The 14,418-nt window shown below is 36.8% G+C and overlaps 1 protein-coding gene across 3 annotated transcripts; it reads right to left on the reverse strand.

The window, feature by feature from the left end:
- Positions 1 to 92: 92 nt before the first annotated feature.
- Positions 93 to 13,736, reverse strand: LOC110654006 (uncharacterized). 3 transcript variants are annotated; one of them, XM_021809842.2, is made up of 19 exons: positions 13,369 to 13,698; positions 11,664 to 12,351; positions 11,482 to 11,570; positions 11,256 to 11,354; positions 9,697 to 10,387; positions 8,479 to 9,570; positions 8,225 to 8,345; positions 6,068 to 7,890; positions 5,172 to 5,304; positions 4,903 to 5,023; positions 4,728 to 4,811; positions 3,825 to 4,292; positions 3,080 to 3,175; positions 2,031 to 2,195; positions 1,734 to 1,913; positions 1,049 to 1,162; positions 787 to 969; positions 657 to 701; positions 93 to 467 (listed from the first exon to the last, which is right to left on the reverse strand). In XM_021809842.2, the coding sequence occupies exons 1-19, from the start codon at positions 13,459 to 13,461 to the stop codon at positions 333 to 335; spliced, it is 6,420 nt and encodes a 2,139-aa protein (XP_021665534.2). In that variant the 5' UTR covers positions 13,462 to 13,698; the 3' UTR covers positions 93 to 332. The 3 variants fall into 3 exon arrangements, 2 of the variants coding, with proteins under 2 accessions (XP_021665534.2, XP_058002089.1); XM_058146106.1 differs by lacking the exons at positions 93 to 467; positions 657 to 701 and having other exon boundaries at positions 822 to 969; positions 1,057 to 1,162; positions 13,369 to 13,706; XR_002494667.2 differs by lacking the exons at positions 93 to 467; positions 657 to 701; positions 787 to 969; positions 1,049 to 1,162 and having other exon boundaries at positions 2,031 to 2,209; positions 13,369 to 13,736.
- Between the last annotated feature and the right edge of the window lie 682 nt (positions 13,737 to 14,418).

The following is a 14,418-nucleotide window of genomic DNA, read 5'->3' on the forward strand; positions in this document are numbered from 1 at the left end:
TATTCAAAATATTGAATTCTACGTCTGCCATTCTATTTGTGTGCATGCAGAGATTTTCAACATGGACATTGAAAACTAATGCAACAGGAAAATAGGTGATAAAGCATTCTTATAACTAACATAAGCGGCTTAACATCCAAAAGAAGGGTTTGGCTGGGACAAACTGTACATTGGCTAGCTCAGAAGTCTGTTACTGTTTAACTTACATGTACACAAGAAAAATTTCATAGCAATGTCCTGATCATATTTCATATTGACAGAGGCCAAAAAATAACTGAATTGGATTGTTGATGTTACAAAAATGATGCATTTACAAGGAGTGGAAATGATTATCAATTCAAATATCGCCTGCAATTTTTTGAATTGCAAAAACAAGGGATCTTCTTACCTTCGTCTTCATGGTTAAAATGGTAGTCGTATGTTATCTCTTCCCCGGGATATATGTCCCTCTCAGCGAAAAAAACGACCTGCAAATGCACAAGCTTCTCAATCTCTGATAATCCCCAGAAGCAAAATACAACAATGAAATACTAAGGCTGGATCTGAAAACAAGCAGTGAAACTGATCGGGTACTGTAGGAATCACTTCAACCACAGCCATTTCATTCCCAATATAGGCAATGTGTGTCCATGTATCAAAACAGAATTTTAAGTTACCTTCTTTTCATTCCGCACACAAATAATTTTGGCAACGCAGTTTGGCTGGTCAAACAAAAAGACAAGGTGAGAAAAATAACTGATACTTCACAACTGTATGAAAAATGCTCTTGAAAACTCAGATAATTACCAGGCATGAATGATTGACAAAACGAGCAATTCCCCCTTTCCGTGTTGCATCAATAATATGTTCTTTGTCTATTCTGAAGAAGTAACAAGCACTCTTGTACTGCAGCTTTTTTCCAGATTGATACTCATTCTCCCTTTTATCAGCCACACGTAGCCCAACAATCTCACCAACATACTCAACCACCTGAAAATCATATGAGTACATCACTTTATCAAATCAAAGATAGAGCGTGCTTCCAAGACTTGAGAGGCAAAGGTCAAACCATTTCACCACGTGAAATGAACCGAGATGTGTAAAGACCAAGGGCATGTATGCCAGACTTGTAAACAACCAAATGTTTCCAACCCTTTGCTTGTTTGTAGCGGGCATATTCTTTCTGCAAGAAAGATGAAACCAAAAATTGTAAGCCATACATGTCATTCTGCAATAACGTAATTTAGTTAGAAAAATAAAAAAGATGCCAGTTTCAATAAGCAACTAAGAAAAAGAAATGGAATACAAAGAAATGGTTCTTTATCTGAAGCAGTTAATTGGGCAAACCAAGAACAAAAAAGCCGAGGTAACTAAACACATTAACGAGAAATGGAATTCAGTTGTCAAAAATTGTGTCCAAATAGCATAATATATTTAGGTTCTGGGAAAAAATGAAAGAAGAAAAGGGAGGTTATGCTGCAGCCTATACTTCATAGTTCCCTTTGGCAATCCTTAAATCTTATGCTAGCTAAACTAGTACACAAACATTGTCCACCTCCGATATACATATTTAGCAACTGCTCAAGTGAATTTGCTAATTTTCTATTTCTATTCGCGCTAATTAAATTGAAAGAAGCATAATCTTTGTCAATAGATCGAGATTCAATTTCCAATTGAAAGTTAATGCAAACTCAATCTTTTGGCAAATTTATTGAAGCCAGAGAACTCAATTCATATGAGCAGAGTGAACATACCCGACAGTCATACTCCTTTTCTGATATTGGAAGCTTCGAAAGTCCCTGTGCACAAGATTTCTGTCCATTAATGTAAACCCAAGCATTTACCTGCTCCTGAGGAACAAGGCATCCTCCCCTTCCATTTGATTGACTATTAATATCATGCCAGAAGCCATCCCGCTTGCGGCCCTTATAGCCCTAGTACACAGTTCAAGAAAAGAAAAAAAAAAAAAAAATCAGACCATCCCGAAGCTCAGAAGTTAGCCCTATGCAAACAAGTCAACATCCTCTGCCAATACTCGGTGAAAGGATTACCTCAGTCCTGGCACAGCTTGCTTCCTTCTCTCCTGTATAACCTGCTTCAATGTTGGCAGCATCACAGGCAGATTCATTTGCCAGGCCTGTTGCATGAATCACACATCTTCCATAAAAACCAACATTTTCATTATCAATACCTTCAGCCTCACTTTGCAGTAGACCCTACAACAAATATGCTAAAGAAAGTTAAGGGTCATATAAATAACATTGATAATGAAGAATAAAACTTAAACATTGATAATGAAGAATAGAACTTAAACATTGATAATGAAAAATAGAATTTAACTATTTTTACACAGAAGTTTCAAAATCCATGACAACTTTCGACTGCTGATGTTGAATTGTGAAAGAGAATCAGTTACTTGTCAAAAAAAAGGATACTTTATCCCTCAAATATGGCCTTCTGAACTTGTATACATTTGAAGTTCCAATTAGTTGCAAACTACTCAGGAGTCAGGACTATCAGCAGGTTAAAAGTAATTGATTATGGATTATTAAAAAGCAAATACTACATTGTAACCATTACAAGAGTATAGGGGAATAAATTACAAGTAACAAGAAATCCCACAATGCAAATTGGAAAAACAAAATCATGTGAAACTCATTGATCATTATAAAAAATAAAAAATTAAAAAAAAAAAAGTCTCATCCTCACTTCCCTTTGAGAAAAATGGTGGCTTTGTGAGCTTAGTAACAATTTTTAGGTGTTGTTTTAACTACTGAAACACTAATTACAGTGATTAAAAATGGGATAATTCTTTTAAAACCATATATGGATGTCAATTTGTAAATGTCTCGACAGAATATTTGTCCCTGTCAGACTCGAACTATACAAGGGGTCATCAATTTTTGTTGTCAAAAAATATAAAGAGAGCTAAGTCATTAAAAAAACATTTTTCCATCACTACACAATTCCTATTACATTACAAATGAACAAAATCATAAACAATGAAAAATGCAAAATCTTCATGTTTGAACAACAAATCAAGGCAGAACAGAACACAATATTGATATACTTGGACCAAAATATTCAAAAGAAAATAGACCTTCTGGTGAGCACACCAAGGATGAAACTGAACAGAGCAATTCACATCCCTGCACTGTATACATGAGCCACCTGGTCGATTGCACATAGAGCACACCTAGGAAAGATAGATAAAGTGCAAATTACTATTTTGAATTTCATGATAACTGAAAAAAATAGAGAATATCACAATATACAACCATACAGAAGCATAATTTTCATACTCCATACCTTACACAGTAAAATGCCTAAAATCAAATAAATTTTTTTACATTGATATAAAAGAAGATATAAAAACTGCAAAATGGCATATAATACCAGGGAAAATGGATAATGCAATCAATTTTTTGCATGATAAAGCTATTATGGTATGTTCATCCCTTGGTATTCTTAATAACAAGATGCAGTCAATATGATTGCAATTAGTTATAGATATTTTACAATATGCAATATGGATTGTTTGCATATCACAAGACTCAGATAATGCAAAGAGGTACAGTTCACCATTCATGCATGAATCATTAAATCTTACCATAAGAAACTAATCATGATATGCATTGGCCTTTGGCTCAAATGGTCAAAGAGCAATTACTATCATTTTTTTTAATCAGTTCAATTACAAGCTATTTCAATTAAAATGATAAAAAAAAAATTCATAATTATTAGCACAACCAATCCAAGTAATCATAATACCACGAGTCCAGGCTACCATATTCTATTGAAATTATATTTTATTAGTTCAACAATTATTTTATTTCAATGCCTACCACGTTTGCTCTAGGGTGTGAAGCACCAGAAACATCAAAAGCACTCATGGTATCCACATTTGGGCATCTTGTCCCGGGAGTCCAGAGGCCACAAACCATGTGAACCCACTGCTTAACAGTTGAATCAAGTACTCCAGCTGTAATACTGTTGTGCACTTTTAGATCACTAATACAGCACAAGGACTTTTGCAAAATATCCAATTTTTTATGCACATCAATACTGTAAATGGTTGAAGCTGATGGCTCAATTTTCAAGGGTCTTAAAACAGGATATGAACTATTTTCAGGTACAGATTCTGAAGAATAAAACAAGTTCAATCCATCCTGCATAGTTTCAGCAGAAGAAATTGCATTTTTAGGCCTGCATTCTGTGTCAAGGTTCCAAACTTTTAAAAGGCTTTTCACAATCGTACGACTGCGGAGTGCTCGAGTCATAGCCCCACCACCATAACCACAAAGAACACAAACCTGGATGAGTTAGAAGAAAAAAGGCATTAGAATCACAATTCACAAGATAAACATGTAATAAGAAAGCCATTAAACATGTATTATGTAAACAATGAAGCAAATCCATATGGGAATTAGATTAATAATTATGGCAGGTTACTGTTCATATTACAGTTGCTCAGGCATTTTTATTAATCAGGGGCACTTAAGTAATTTCAAATTTTTTCTGGAATGGACTGGGCAAGTGTCTTGGGTCATTGAAGTCTACTTAATTTTAAATCTTAACATGGAGTCCTAATAATATCCAACAAATTTTATAGAGACATTTACAACAAATTTTACAAGGAAACACTTACCACACCAGTCATAAAAGAGAGCACAGGAAAGAAAATTGATCAAGTCATTGGGAACTGGAAAAACAGATTATCATGCATTAAACATTTAAAATTTTCTTACAATATTTTTTGAACTTGTCCTGCAAGGTCTGCAATACCAGTGGCCTTTAGGCACTTTGGAAACACCGTAGCAAGCCTGATGTACCTACTCATCGTGACACTTATCAGTGCAATAGAATCATTTACAGAAACATAGGGAAGAAGCTGGAATTGAAAAATATCTAACAGCTACATACTCTAATAGAACATCGGCCACACTCCAATAAGCAATTAACATCATCTTTGTTTGAGCTTCCACAAACACAGCAGAGTGAATTTATATCTGTAATAGACAGGTGCTTCTGCTCTCTAACATATCTGATAACCAATTACCATCGAAGATTCACAATAAGAGTCATAATTTCTTAAGAGAAGGCAGGAATAAATACTAACAAATTTATGATGCTGCAAAGCATATAAAAAAAAATAGAGAAACCAATCTATCATTATCAATTTACTTGCTTACCTTTTGGCATCAACTTTCCGTGATCCATGAATGTGATTTTTATCAGAATTCTTCAGAATTTGTTGCAATTTGATTTTTGGCTTACATTTGAAAATCTTGTTCTGGGAAACCATTTTAGGACTGGGATTCATTCCTGAAAAAGAATAAAGGATCAAATGACATTAAACACAGAGCCAATGAGAAGCAGGGGAATTTTTTAAATAAAAGACATAAGAAAAAAAAGTACATAAACTAAATTTCATACACCAATTAAAAATTAATTAATGACAACTAAAAATGAGCACATGATCACAATGCTATTTCAATAGATACTTCAGCATCCCTAGCTTATTTTAGACTTAATAATTGACACTATTCTTCACAATTATACTAGTGCCACCTTACCTTTTAAAGGCAACAACACAATTATATTAGAGGGTCAATTATACTCTGGCAAACCACCTCCCCAACCCATACAATGCACACAGAGAATAGAACATCACCAACTGGTTCTTTGCATGAGTACTACATGCAGGACAAACAATCAGTTGATTGTTCTGTACAAAAAATTGCTTTTCCTTGACTAACAATAGGATCTCTTCATACCAACTCGTGTCACACTTGAAATTGTGAATTGCAACTGCCAAAACAAGTGTGTGACAGGCCTTTCAGAGACGTTCTAATTCTAAGGGATTGCTATAGTCCGTATCTGATATGTGTCCATTACCAGAAGATCATGATTCTTGTCTTCAATTGGCATTAACCAATCATATTTTCCTTAAGGCCGAGTGCCCCGTCAATCACTTAAGCTACAACTCACAGCTCTGTTCATGATATTCCTTCAATTGATTTAAGGATAATATGAATTACTTGAAAGAAATTTAAAAAGATAGAAAAAGCAAATATTTATATATTACCTTTTAATGTCAGCTCATAAATGCTGCGTTTGCGAGTTTCCTTATACTTTGTTTTTGACTGACCGTTAGCATTGTCCAGTATAACATGAACTTTCCGACTTTTATCTTCTCTTTTTTCCAGCACCGAAAACTCATCAGCAGATTGTTCATCCCCACTGGCAAAAGCAACGTCCCTTTCTTCCAGAGGGGAGTGAATATTCATCTCCTCAGACTCCAAATCATCATTGCTCCAATTTTCTTTCTCTTTCTTCAACTTGGAGAGCTTATCAAAGCATGCATTGCTCCAACTAAAGTTTGCACTCTTCCATTCCCTTGAGGAAGTTAGTCCAGGTTTACAATTTTTGGGTAGTGAACATCTTCTGGCAGTTTTAAGAATCTTATCAAGAGAAACAATTTTATATGACTTTGTCACATCTCCAGTCATGTTTCCATTGACGATTTCACCATAGTTCCCACATACAACAGGCTTAGCCTTCCTGCAACAGAGATTCACCTGCCAACTTGAAGATGCCTTCAGATAATTTACCGACTCATACTTTAAATTTTGTTCACCTACTGCAGGAGTTGATTCTTGCATCTGAAATTGCATGCACATGTCAGCAGTCTGTGTGCTTCTGAATTTCTTTCTGTCTGAGATCTTGAGGATTTTACAAGAGTTGTCACTACAATTCATTTCCCTATCATGATCATTTTCCCTATCTCTTGCATTGTAAAGTCTCCGAAGATCTCTTTTATGAGACGGTGCTTTAGTGACAGGTAATGTAGAGTTCCCATGTTTGGTATTAATTTTAACAGAGTGAGCACCACATGTCCGAGATGATTCTGGGCCTGATGAAATCATTAGCATGTTATTGGATAAACAAGGCCAATCAACATCACACTCAGGATATTTATCTTGCACTACAGGAGGTGCAGTGTGCAATGATGCATCCAATACCTTCAATTTCATTTCTCTCTTTCTCTTCCCATTTTTCAAGCCCCTCCCAGACTCATGTGACGGATTGGTCTTCCCACAAACAGTAAGGCCACTGTGATTTTGACTTTGGCTTTTCTTCCATGTCAGTGAATCCATGAGCTTAACCTCATCAAGAAGACTACGAGATGATTTATTGCCAGAACCCTTACAAGATCCTTCTTTTCTCTCATTTGTCTTACAATTATGACCATAGAAATCAGTACTTCTGTCACTTTCAAAGGCATCATCAGATGACCAGCATTTATCAATGCCAGATCCTTCATCAACTATAAGATTGTCTACGTACCCAGTATTTCCAACAACAGTTGAAGAATCCACATTGGTAACCTCAATCGATGCCTGAGTAACAGCAGGGGTAGAGCAACCAGAAGATATATTAGACATATCTTGATCTTTAGAAGAGTCTGCTGTGTGAACTGCTCCATGAGAACACTTAGCAGCACCATCTTCAGGTCCTCTTTCATCCAATGCATCACTTGGTCGTCTTACAGATGCCACTTCACAAACCCTTTTCACCTTGCTTGGCACATCTTTCCACTGAGAAGCGTTACAACTAATGTTCTTAGATAACTGTCCCTTTAATGTCTCACATTGACCAAAGGAAATTGAATTTTCTTTAGGAACAATGTAATCTTTAGCAAACTGTGAAGCAACTAACATAGGGGTTTTGCAACTCAAGCTTTCTGTTTGTTCTCTCAATGAATTAGAAGAATTTCCACTGAAATTGCATTTTCCTCCTATACAGGTATGGGCTGCACAGCCGCAGTTGTACTGAAAATAAAGTGTTCTCTGACAGCAGTTATCATGCTCATTTGAAAGAGTGATGTTGTTTTGACTTTTACCAAGCCTGTAACATTGGAGCAAGCAAAATATATTAGGAACCCTAACATAATAAATTACTTTTGAAATCAAAGCCATTAAGATTTGTGGAAACGTAGCTTTTATTCAAACCGTTCCTTTACAAATGCTGGGTAATCAACAGCATTTAAGTTTCTAGAGATGTTCCAAGCAAAGTTTTTGGGCAAACCATAATAGCGAGTAAGGCTAAGATTATAAGATAACATAAATATGATAAAAAAAAATTAGTCACAATATTAAAACCAGGGCTGATTTCCTAGAAAATAAAATGCAAAAACAAAACCATCCGAGTTCATATGTAACATTCTCTTTTCTAAACTAACCTCAATGAAGACTGTTCATTTTGAAGAGTATTGTAAGAAAGCTGACACTGCTTGCCAATTTCTTTACACTGTAATGGCAATCCTTGTGTCAACGTTGAAAAATTGCACCACCTGTTCAAGCCTGGATCAACAAAATTATCATTAAGAGTCTACCATACACATCAAAGAGAATTTCACATTGAATTGGGATTGAATTAGAAACAGGTGATATCAAAAATATTATGTGAATGGTTACATAAGTCCAGTGCACTTGCCTGTCACAGACGCAAATTTATCAACATCGTTAACCATCTTACTAGTAGGACCAGATTGGTCTGATTTCATGGCAACTTCAGAAACATCCTGTTTCCTGTTAAGGTTAGGCACATGCCTTTGTTCTTCAGATGTTGATGGTTCAACAAAAGAATGCTGCACTTTGACAGAAGAGTTGCTACATTTCCCTTGTTCTAGATTCTTTCCAAGGGCAGACAATGTGTGTTGTTTTGACAACTCCAATATCTGCCCAAGCGCAAGCAATCTTAGATTATCTTCAAGCAAATGAGGGCTTATACCAATGCTCTCATGGTTCAACGTGGCTGGTGTCAGCCCAGGAATGGATGTTGGAGTAGATGAAGGAGAGCCTATCGGAACTGCCCGTGATGACAAAATTTGCCTAGAATCTGTGGGTGACCCCCTGGATCTAAGGAGCAACTGATCTATATGTCCACTTTTCCCAAAACAAGGAACCTTCTCAAGACAGTTGGAAAATTTTCCAGCAGATACATCTGTTGGCACATTAGACAAGTGATGTGAGTAACGGTTTTTGTTATGCATCACTGGAACAGTAGAGCAACCATTTCCACTGACAGCTCCAGTAAAAGAGCTTGGATTTTCCATCCACTTATGCATTTTAGACCCTGAAGCTGTTTCAGTGTAAGAGTTACCAGCAAGACATCCCACCCCTTTACCCTTGTCTGCAGATTTGAGACAACCCAGATCAGGGAGCATATATTGCTTATCTAAACCATTGCCACCATTCCAGGGGACAATAATGGGTTCACAGTTAACAAAATGAGATTCACAATGTTGCATCTCAGGTATGACGTGCTCCCTCAAATTGAGTAAATTATTAGTAGCTTTAGAGTTTGAGCTTCCCTCAGGGATAGAGTAGTGTTTAAATAGTGAAACTCCTGAAGTCTTGGCAATGTTGCCTCTAAGTTTTTCCACTTTACCACCATCCATGGCATTATTGATTACACAGCTCCCATAGCCCAAGTGGTCTTGTTCCCTTCTTGCGGTGGAATTAGACGGGCCAATAGCACGGTTAGAAAATAGTCTGGATTCCTTCTCTCCCCTGAAACTGGTTACTGTATCATTCAAGGAATAATAGTTTACTATGGCTCAGTCAAAACAATGAAAAGATGCATATAGTAATAATAGGCTAATACACATGTATGTATCATGAGCTAATCAGAATAAAAGTGACAACATACCATTATGAATCATCTGCTCTTGGGGAAATGGCTTCTGTGAATTGACAAGTGTGTTGTGGAACTGTTGTCCTATTACCGGTAGAACTGAATTTCCTGAAGATTGATTCTGCTGATATGGTTGCCCAAGCTTCAACTCCATGCTTGAAGAAGCATCCTTGTCCATGATAGCACCAACCCATGCACCTTTACCGCTGCTAACATCAGAGTTTTTAACAAGGTTTCTATGATTTTGCAGGGTACGGTGGGCAGTAGCCAAACTTGCACTGTTCCCAATAGAATCAATATACGTGGATTTGCATACATTTTCTGGTCCTCTGCCAGTAAACTTTGGCGCTGTTGAGCACCTAGAGATAAAGCAATCAGTCACATGGTTATCCTCCACACCAGAAGAACTGTTCTGCGAAGTGGCAACTAAACCTCTGAGATAAAATAGGTTACCATCCTGTCCATTTCTCTGTTGTTTATCACATAAAGCATCAACAACTGAATTCTGTTCTGCAAGAAAGTTCTTTGGAAAAACATCACCCAAAGGCTGCCCAGACCTTACTAAACCTCCAGATGGGACAACCAGATTACTGCAGTCAGAATTCTTAGGCATGTTGGATATAGGCACACCAGATTTCACTAAACTAGCAGTCAATGATAATCCTTCAGGCCAGTCCCACCCACTCTGATCTTCTGGAACCCTAATCTAAAGCATCATAAAAACATCACCATCCAGTGTTCTCGTTGCTTCAAGCACATGCCAATAAGAAACATCACCATCCAATCTATGACAAGCTACCACTTAGAATAAAGATTAAGGTTTGATGGCATCAATATAATAAGAAGTAAACCTATTGGCATGCCTGTGTAAATAGTAAATACATAGATATATGAATATAAGGTTGAACAGAAATATCATGCAACAAAGTTGAACATGGATTAGGGAAATTGTGTACACATTTAGTTATGCCAATCTGCAGCATGAGGAGGCCATGCAATAGCCAAACAATCCTTGCATGTTCACTCTACAAACAAGTCCCTCAAACTCTTGGGAACATCAACTTTCAGTGGCAACAGAGTTACCTTTTCTAACAATATATGTAATTGTCAAAATTCAAAAATGCTATTTTATCTTCTAAAGCATCAAACCATTATTGACAGAATTCAGTACAACACATGCTCCTAGGCTTCCTGATCATGCTCAAGGTTTTGGCACTCAAGCACCAAAAAGGTAATTAGAAAAACATCAAATTTACTACAAGAACTAGCTTTGATCATAGAAGATTATCATATGCTGCATTTGAAGTACATCAGTTTGATTGACCACTGCATTTCAAGATAAATTCCAAAGCAAATACAGTGGTACAAAAATTTAAAAAAGAAAAATAAGCATATAATGACCAACATATCAAGTTCTTTGCACTACCACAAATATACAGATTTTCAACATTTATGTGCATATAAATGGATGAGCTTGTACATGTGGATTCAGAGGCACATGCATGTAATTACAAGTGAGCAAAAACTGAATTCTTCTCAAGAGACTAGAAGCAAGGGCATTGTGAAAATCTTACCCCAAATTTCTGGAAATAGACCCTACGCCACTGAGCAATTGTCTCTCCACTGTCCATACGAACAGCATCACCAGGGTTAAGATTCCATAATCCTGAGTGCTGTTAGAGACAAGCAGTTAAATCAATTTCAAAATACAAAAACATGTCCAGTGCCATGTAAATGTGCTCAACATGGAAGAAATCAATATGTAACGTGATAAGCACCAAAAGATGTTAGCAGAATTACCTCACAGAATTTAGAGACAGACATGTGGAAGCAATGGCACGAACACAGAATACCTAGGAGTCCTGTATTGCTGAGTAATAGATCTCCACCTTTCAGGTTAATCAAACACAAATATCAGGATATTGTACCTAGAGTTGATATCAGTCAACTAAAAATAGAAGCAACAATTGTTTAGTACTTACTTCTATCCAAGCAAAAGACACGAGGGCACCCCCTCGAAGAAGTAGATGACTTATTATAAGCAGAGTACTCTGCTTCTAAGGGCAATTTTTGTGGTATTTGATTGTTCACACTCTGAAGCTTTAAAGCATTTGCAATGGGTGTGCTACACCATTCACCTCTCAAAGAAGGAAAATCTTTAATTTTCTCGTTACCAAGATCTGCATGATGAACAACTGTCTTGGGCAGGTCTAAGCCATGAGTACTAATGTTTTCAGCAGGAAGTCCATTTTGAAATACGGAACTACTACCAGAAATTGAATTGGCCACTGCCCTTGATGAAACAATTGAACAAAGATCAACTCCATTTTGCATGTTTTGATAGTTTCCATCGTCTGATAGCAGTGCACCAGATGACTGTGGAACCTGACTTCCAGCAGGACTAATAGTTACACTACCAATTTCAATAGGCAGTTTGTTAGAGGTATTTAATAGTCTTGGATTTGAGAGTTCCTGAAAATCAAACTGCAAAAGAGCAGCAGGCCCAGATAGGAGAGCAAGAAATGAACTGCCTACGGTAGTGTTACTCATACTGCAGGAACTTAAATTAGAAATGTTGGCAAATGCAGGATCTAGCATCCTTCCATGAATTTGTGATCTCCAGTCTTGACCAACATGTGAATAAACACTGTGGCCTGAATTAATCTCCATCTATAATTGGCCAAAGGGAAAGAGGAGAGGGAAATCAAAACCATGACTCCTAAACAGTAACTTGAATCAAACAGTAAATACAGAAATATCGTAATACATTTAAAAAATCTTTAGGAAGGAGAAAGCAATCATAAACCAATCAAAAGGCATATAAATAAGAAAATTGCAGTTTTCACCATTACAATCATTTTCTTTTTTTTTATCTGTTTTTATGTTGAAAACAATGATAACTTTCCCAGTTTGAGAAATTGATAACACAATCAAACACATTTCATCTCAAAGGGTGATCGCAGTAACTTCTATTATTCCTCACCACCAAGAATAGTTGATCATGGTGGTGAGGAACCACAATTCCATAAAAATAAGAGACTAAAGCACTTAAAAGCTAAACTCTATGAACTTACCCATGTATCCATACGCTGGCACTAGGAGTCATTCCCTCACCCGCCTAGATCCAACTTCCCCTTCCTACCAACCCCCTGTTCCCTCGGCTAATTTGCTACAAACCCCACCTAAAGGCTCTCCCTCTCATCATCAAACCCTTCACAGCCATATTGACACCTCATTAATACAAAAACTTTAAAACACATCCATAGTTTTCCTTCACTTCACTATTGCTAATCTAAATAAAACACTAAAATCGAGGACATGCTTTACAAGCCCCCTCATCTACTCTCCTTCCTCGCTAGCATTCATTAACCTTCCCATGCAACAGGCATGTAATCCGCATTCCGACACAAGCAATGGCTGGTAATCATCAAAATGCAATGCCATTTCCGCCCATCACTTAAATGCAAAAGCAACATTCCATTTCACTTTATAGCCACTTCAACTTGTCATGTACACTAAAATCACAAGAACCAAACAACTATTAAACGATTCGGGTATTCTCTAGTATGATCATTAGATAACAATTCCTATCCGCAGGAGATAGAAATTTGAGGCAGTGCAGGCACCGAAAGCTCACATAGAAACATCGAAGAAACAGTAATAACACACTCATTACCATGAACTTACCTGATCTCGAGGTTCTTGCGAGGTCGATGAAGCCATGGCCGGCATAGACGATGGAAATGTCGAGCCACATTTGACCTGCCACGAGCTGTCCATCTAAGAGACCTCTCTAAACCCTAGCCTCCCTTCATCAGAAACCGCTACAAACCAACGGAAAGCTAGATTATAAAAGAGCACAGCACACAGCTCTCCTCTCAGCAGTTGTGAATGACCAAAATACCCTCGAGAAACAAAGTTGATACCATTTTAGAGAGAGAGTAAAAAGGAACTGAGAAAGACACTGAGAGGGTTTGCAGTTGCAGATAGAAAAGCAAAAGGAAAAGTGCTGAAAGCATCTGAAATTGTATTATTTTGAGGCGAGGTGGACCAGACACTACCCTGTAGACGCGTGTAGTGGATTGGATAAATACGGTTCGCTTGATCCAAAGATTCACTGAAGATAGCATGATGGATGATTGTGGGCCGCTGATAGTCAATACAGCTGGTTTTCTTTCTTTCTCTGACAAAGAGAATAGTGTAATTGATTAACTGTAGCATCACAACTTGACGAGGGGCAAAATGGTTAGCTCACGCGCCAGGAAAAAATGGTGTGCGGTCTACTTGGGTGAAAACGAATAACGATTGAACACGTGTACTGAATTAATAAGTAGGGACAGGAAGGAGAGCAGTTGGTGGGAATATGGTGGGGTCCACCAGAAGGATGTGTTTGGTTAATGGGAAGCATAATTCTATGCCAAGTACAGTAACTTTTATCCCAACCTTTGAGGAGGAGATCCTTGTCCAGGATATTGATTACTGATTTGTTATTAGTAACTTTTTATGTTAATCGCTATTCATGATGTACTTGTCTTTAGAATAATTGTGGCTTTTTTACACTCGAATTTAAAATTAATTAATTAATAATTTAATCTATAAATATAATAAAAATTACAGCCTCTTAAAAATAAATTACTTTTTATATTATAAGAGGCACGTAAATTTAAAATATATAAATAATAACATAATTTCAGAATATAAAAAAATTTATATAAAATTTATGCAATTTGATAATAA

Source organism: Hevea brasiliensis, chromosome 4 (assembly GCF_030052815.1).
Source record: "Hevea brasiliensis isolate MT/VB/25A 57/8 chromosome 4, ASM3005281v1, whole genome shotgun sequence".
Taxonomy (NCBI): domain Eukaryota; kingdom Viridiplantae; phylum Streptophyta; class Magnoliopsida; order Malpighiales; family Euphorbiaceae; genus Hevea; species Hevea brasiliensis.

Coding starts and splice junctions, on each gene's coding strand:
- LOC110654006 (XM_021809842.2), bottom strand. CDS start 13,461: ATGGACAGCTCGTGGCAGGTCAAATGTGGCTCGACATTTCCATCGTCT. Junction 11,571..11,663: donor TGTCTTTTGCTTGGATAGAA/GTAAGTACTAAA, acceptor TTAACCTGAAAG/GTGGAGATCTATTACTCAGC. Junction 9,571..9,696: donor AGAGCAGATGATTCATAATG/GTATGTTGTCAC, acceptor TGAATGATACAG/TAACCAGTTTCAGGGGAGAG.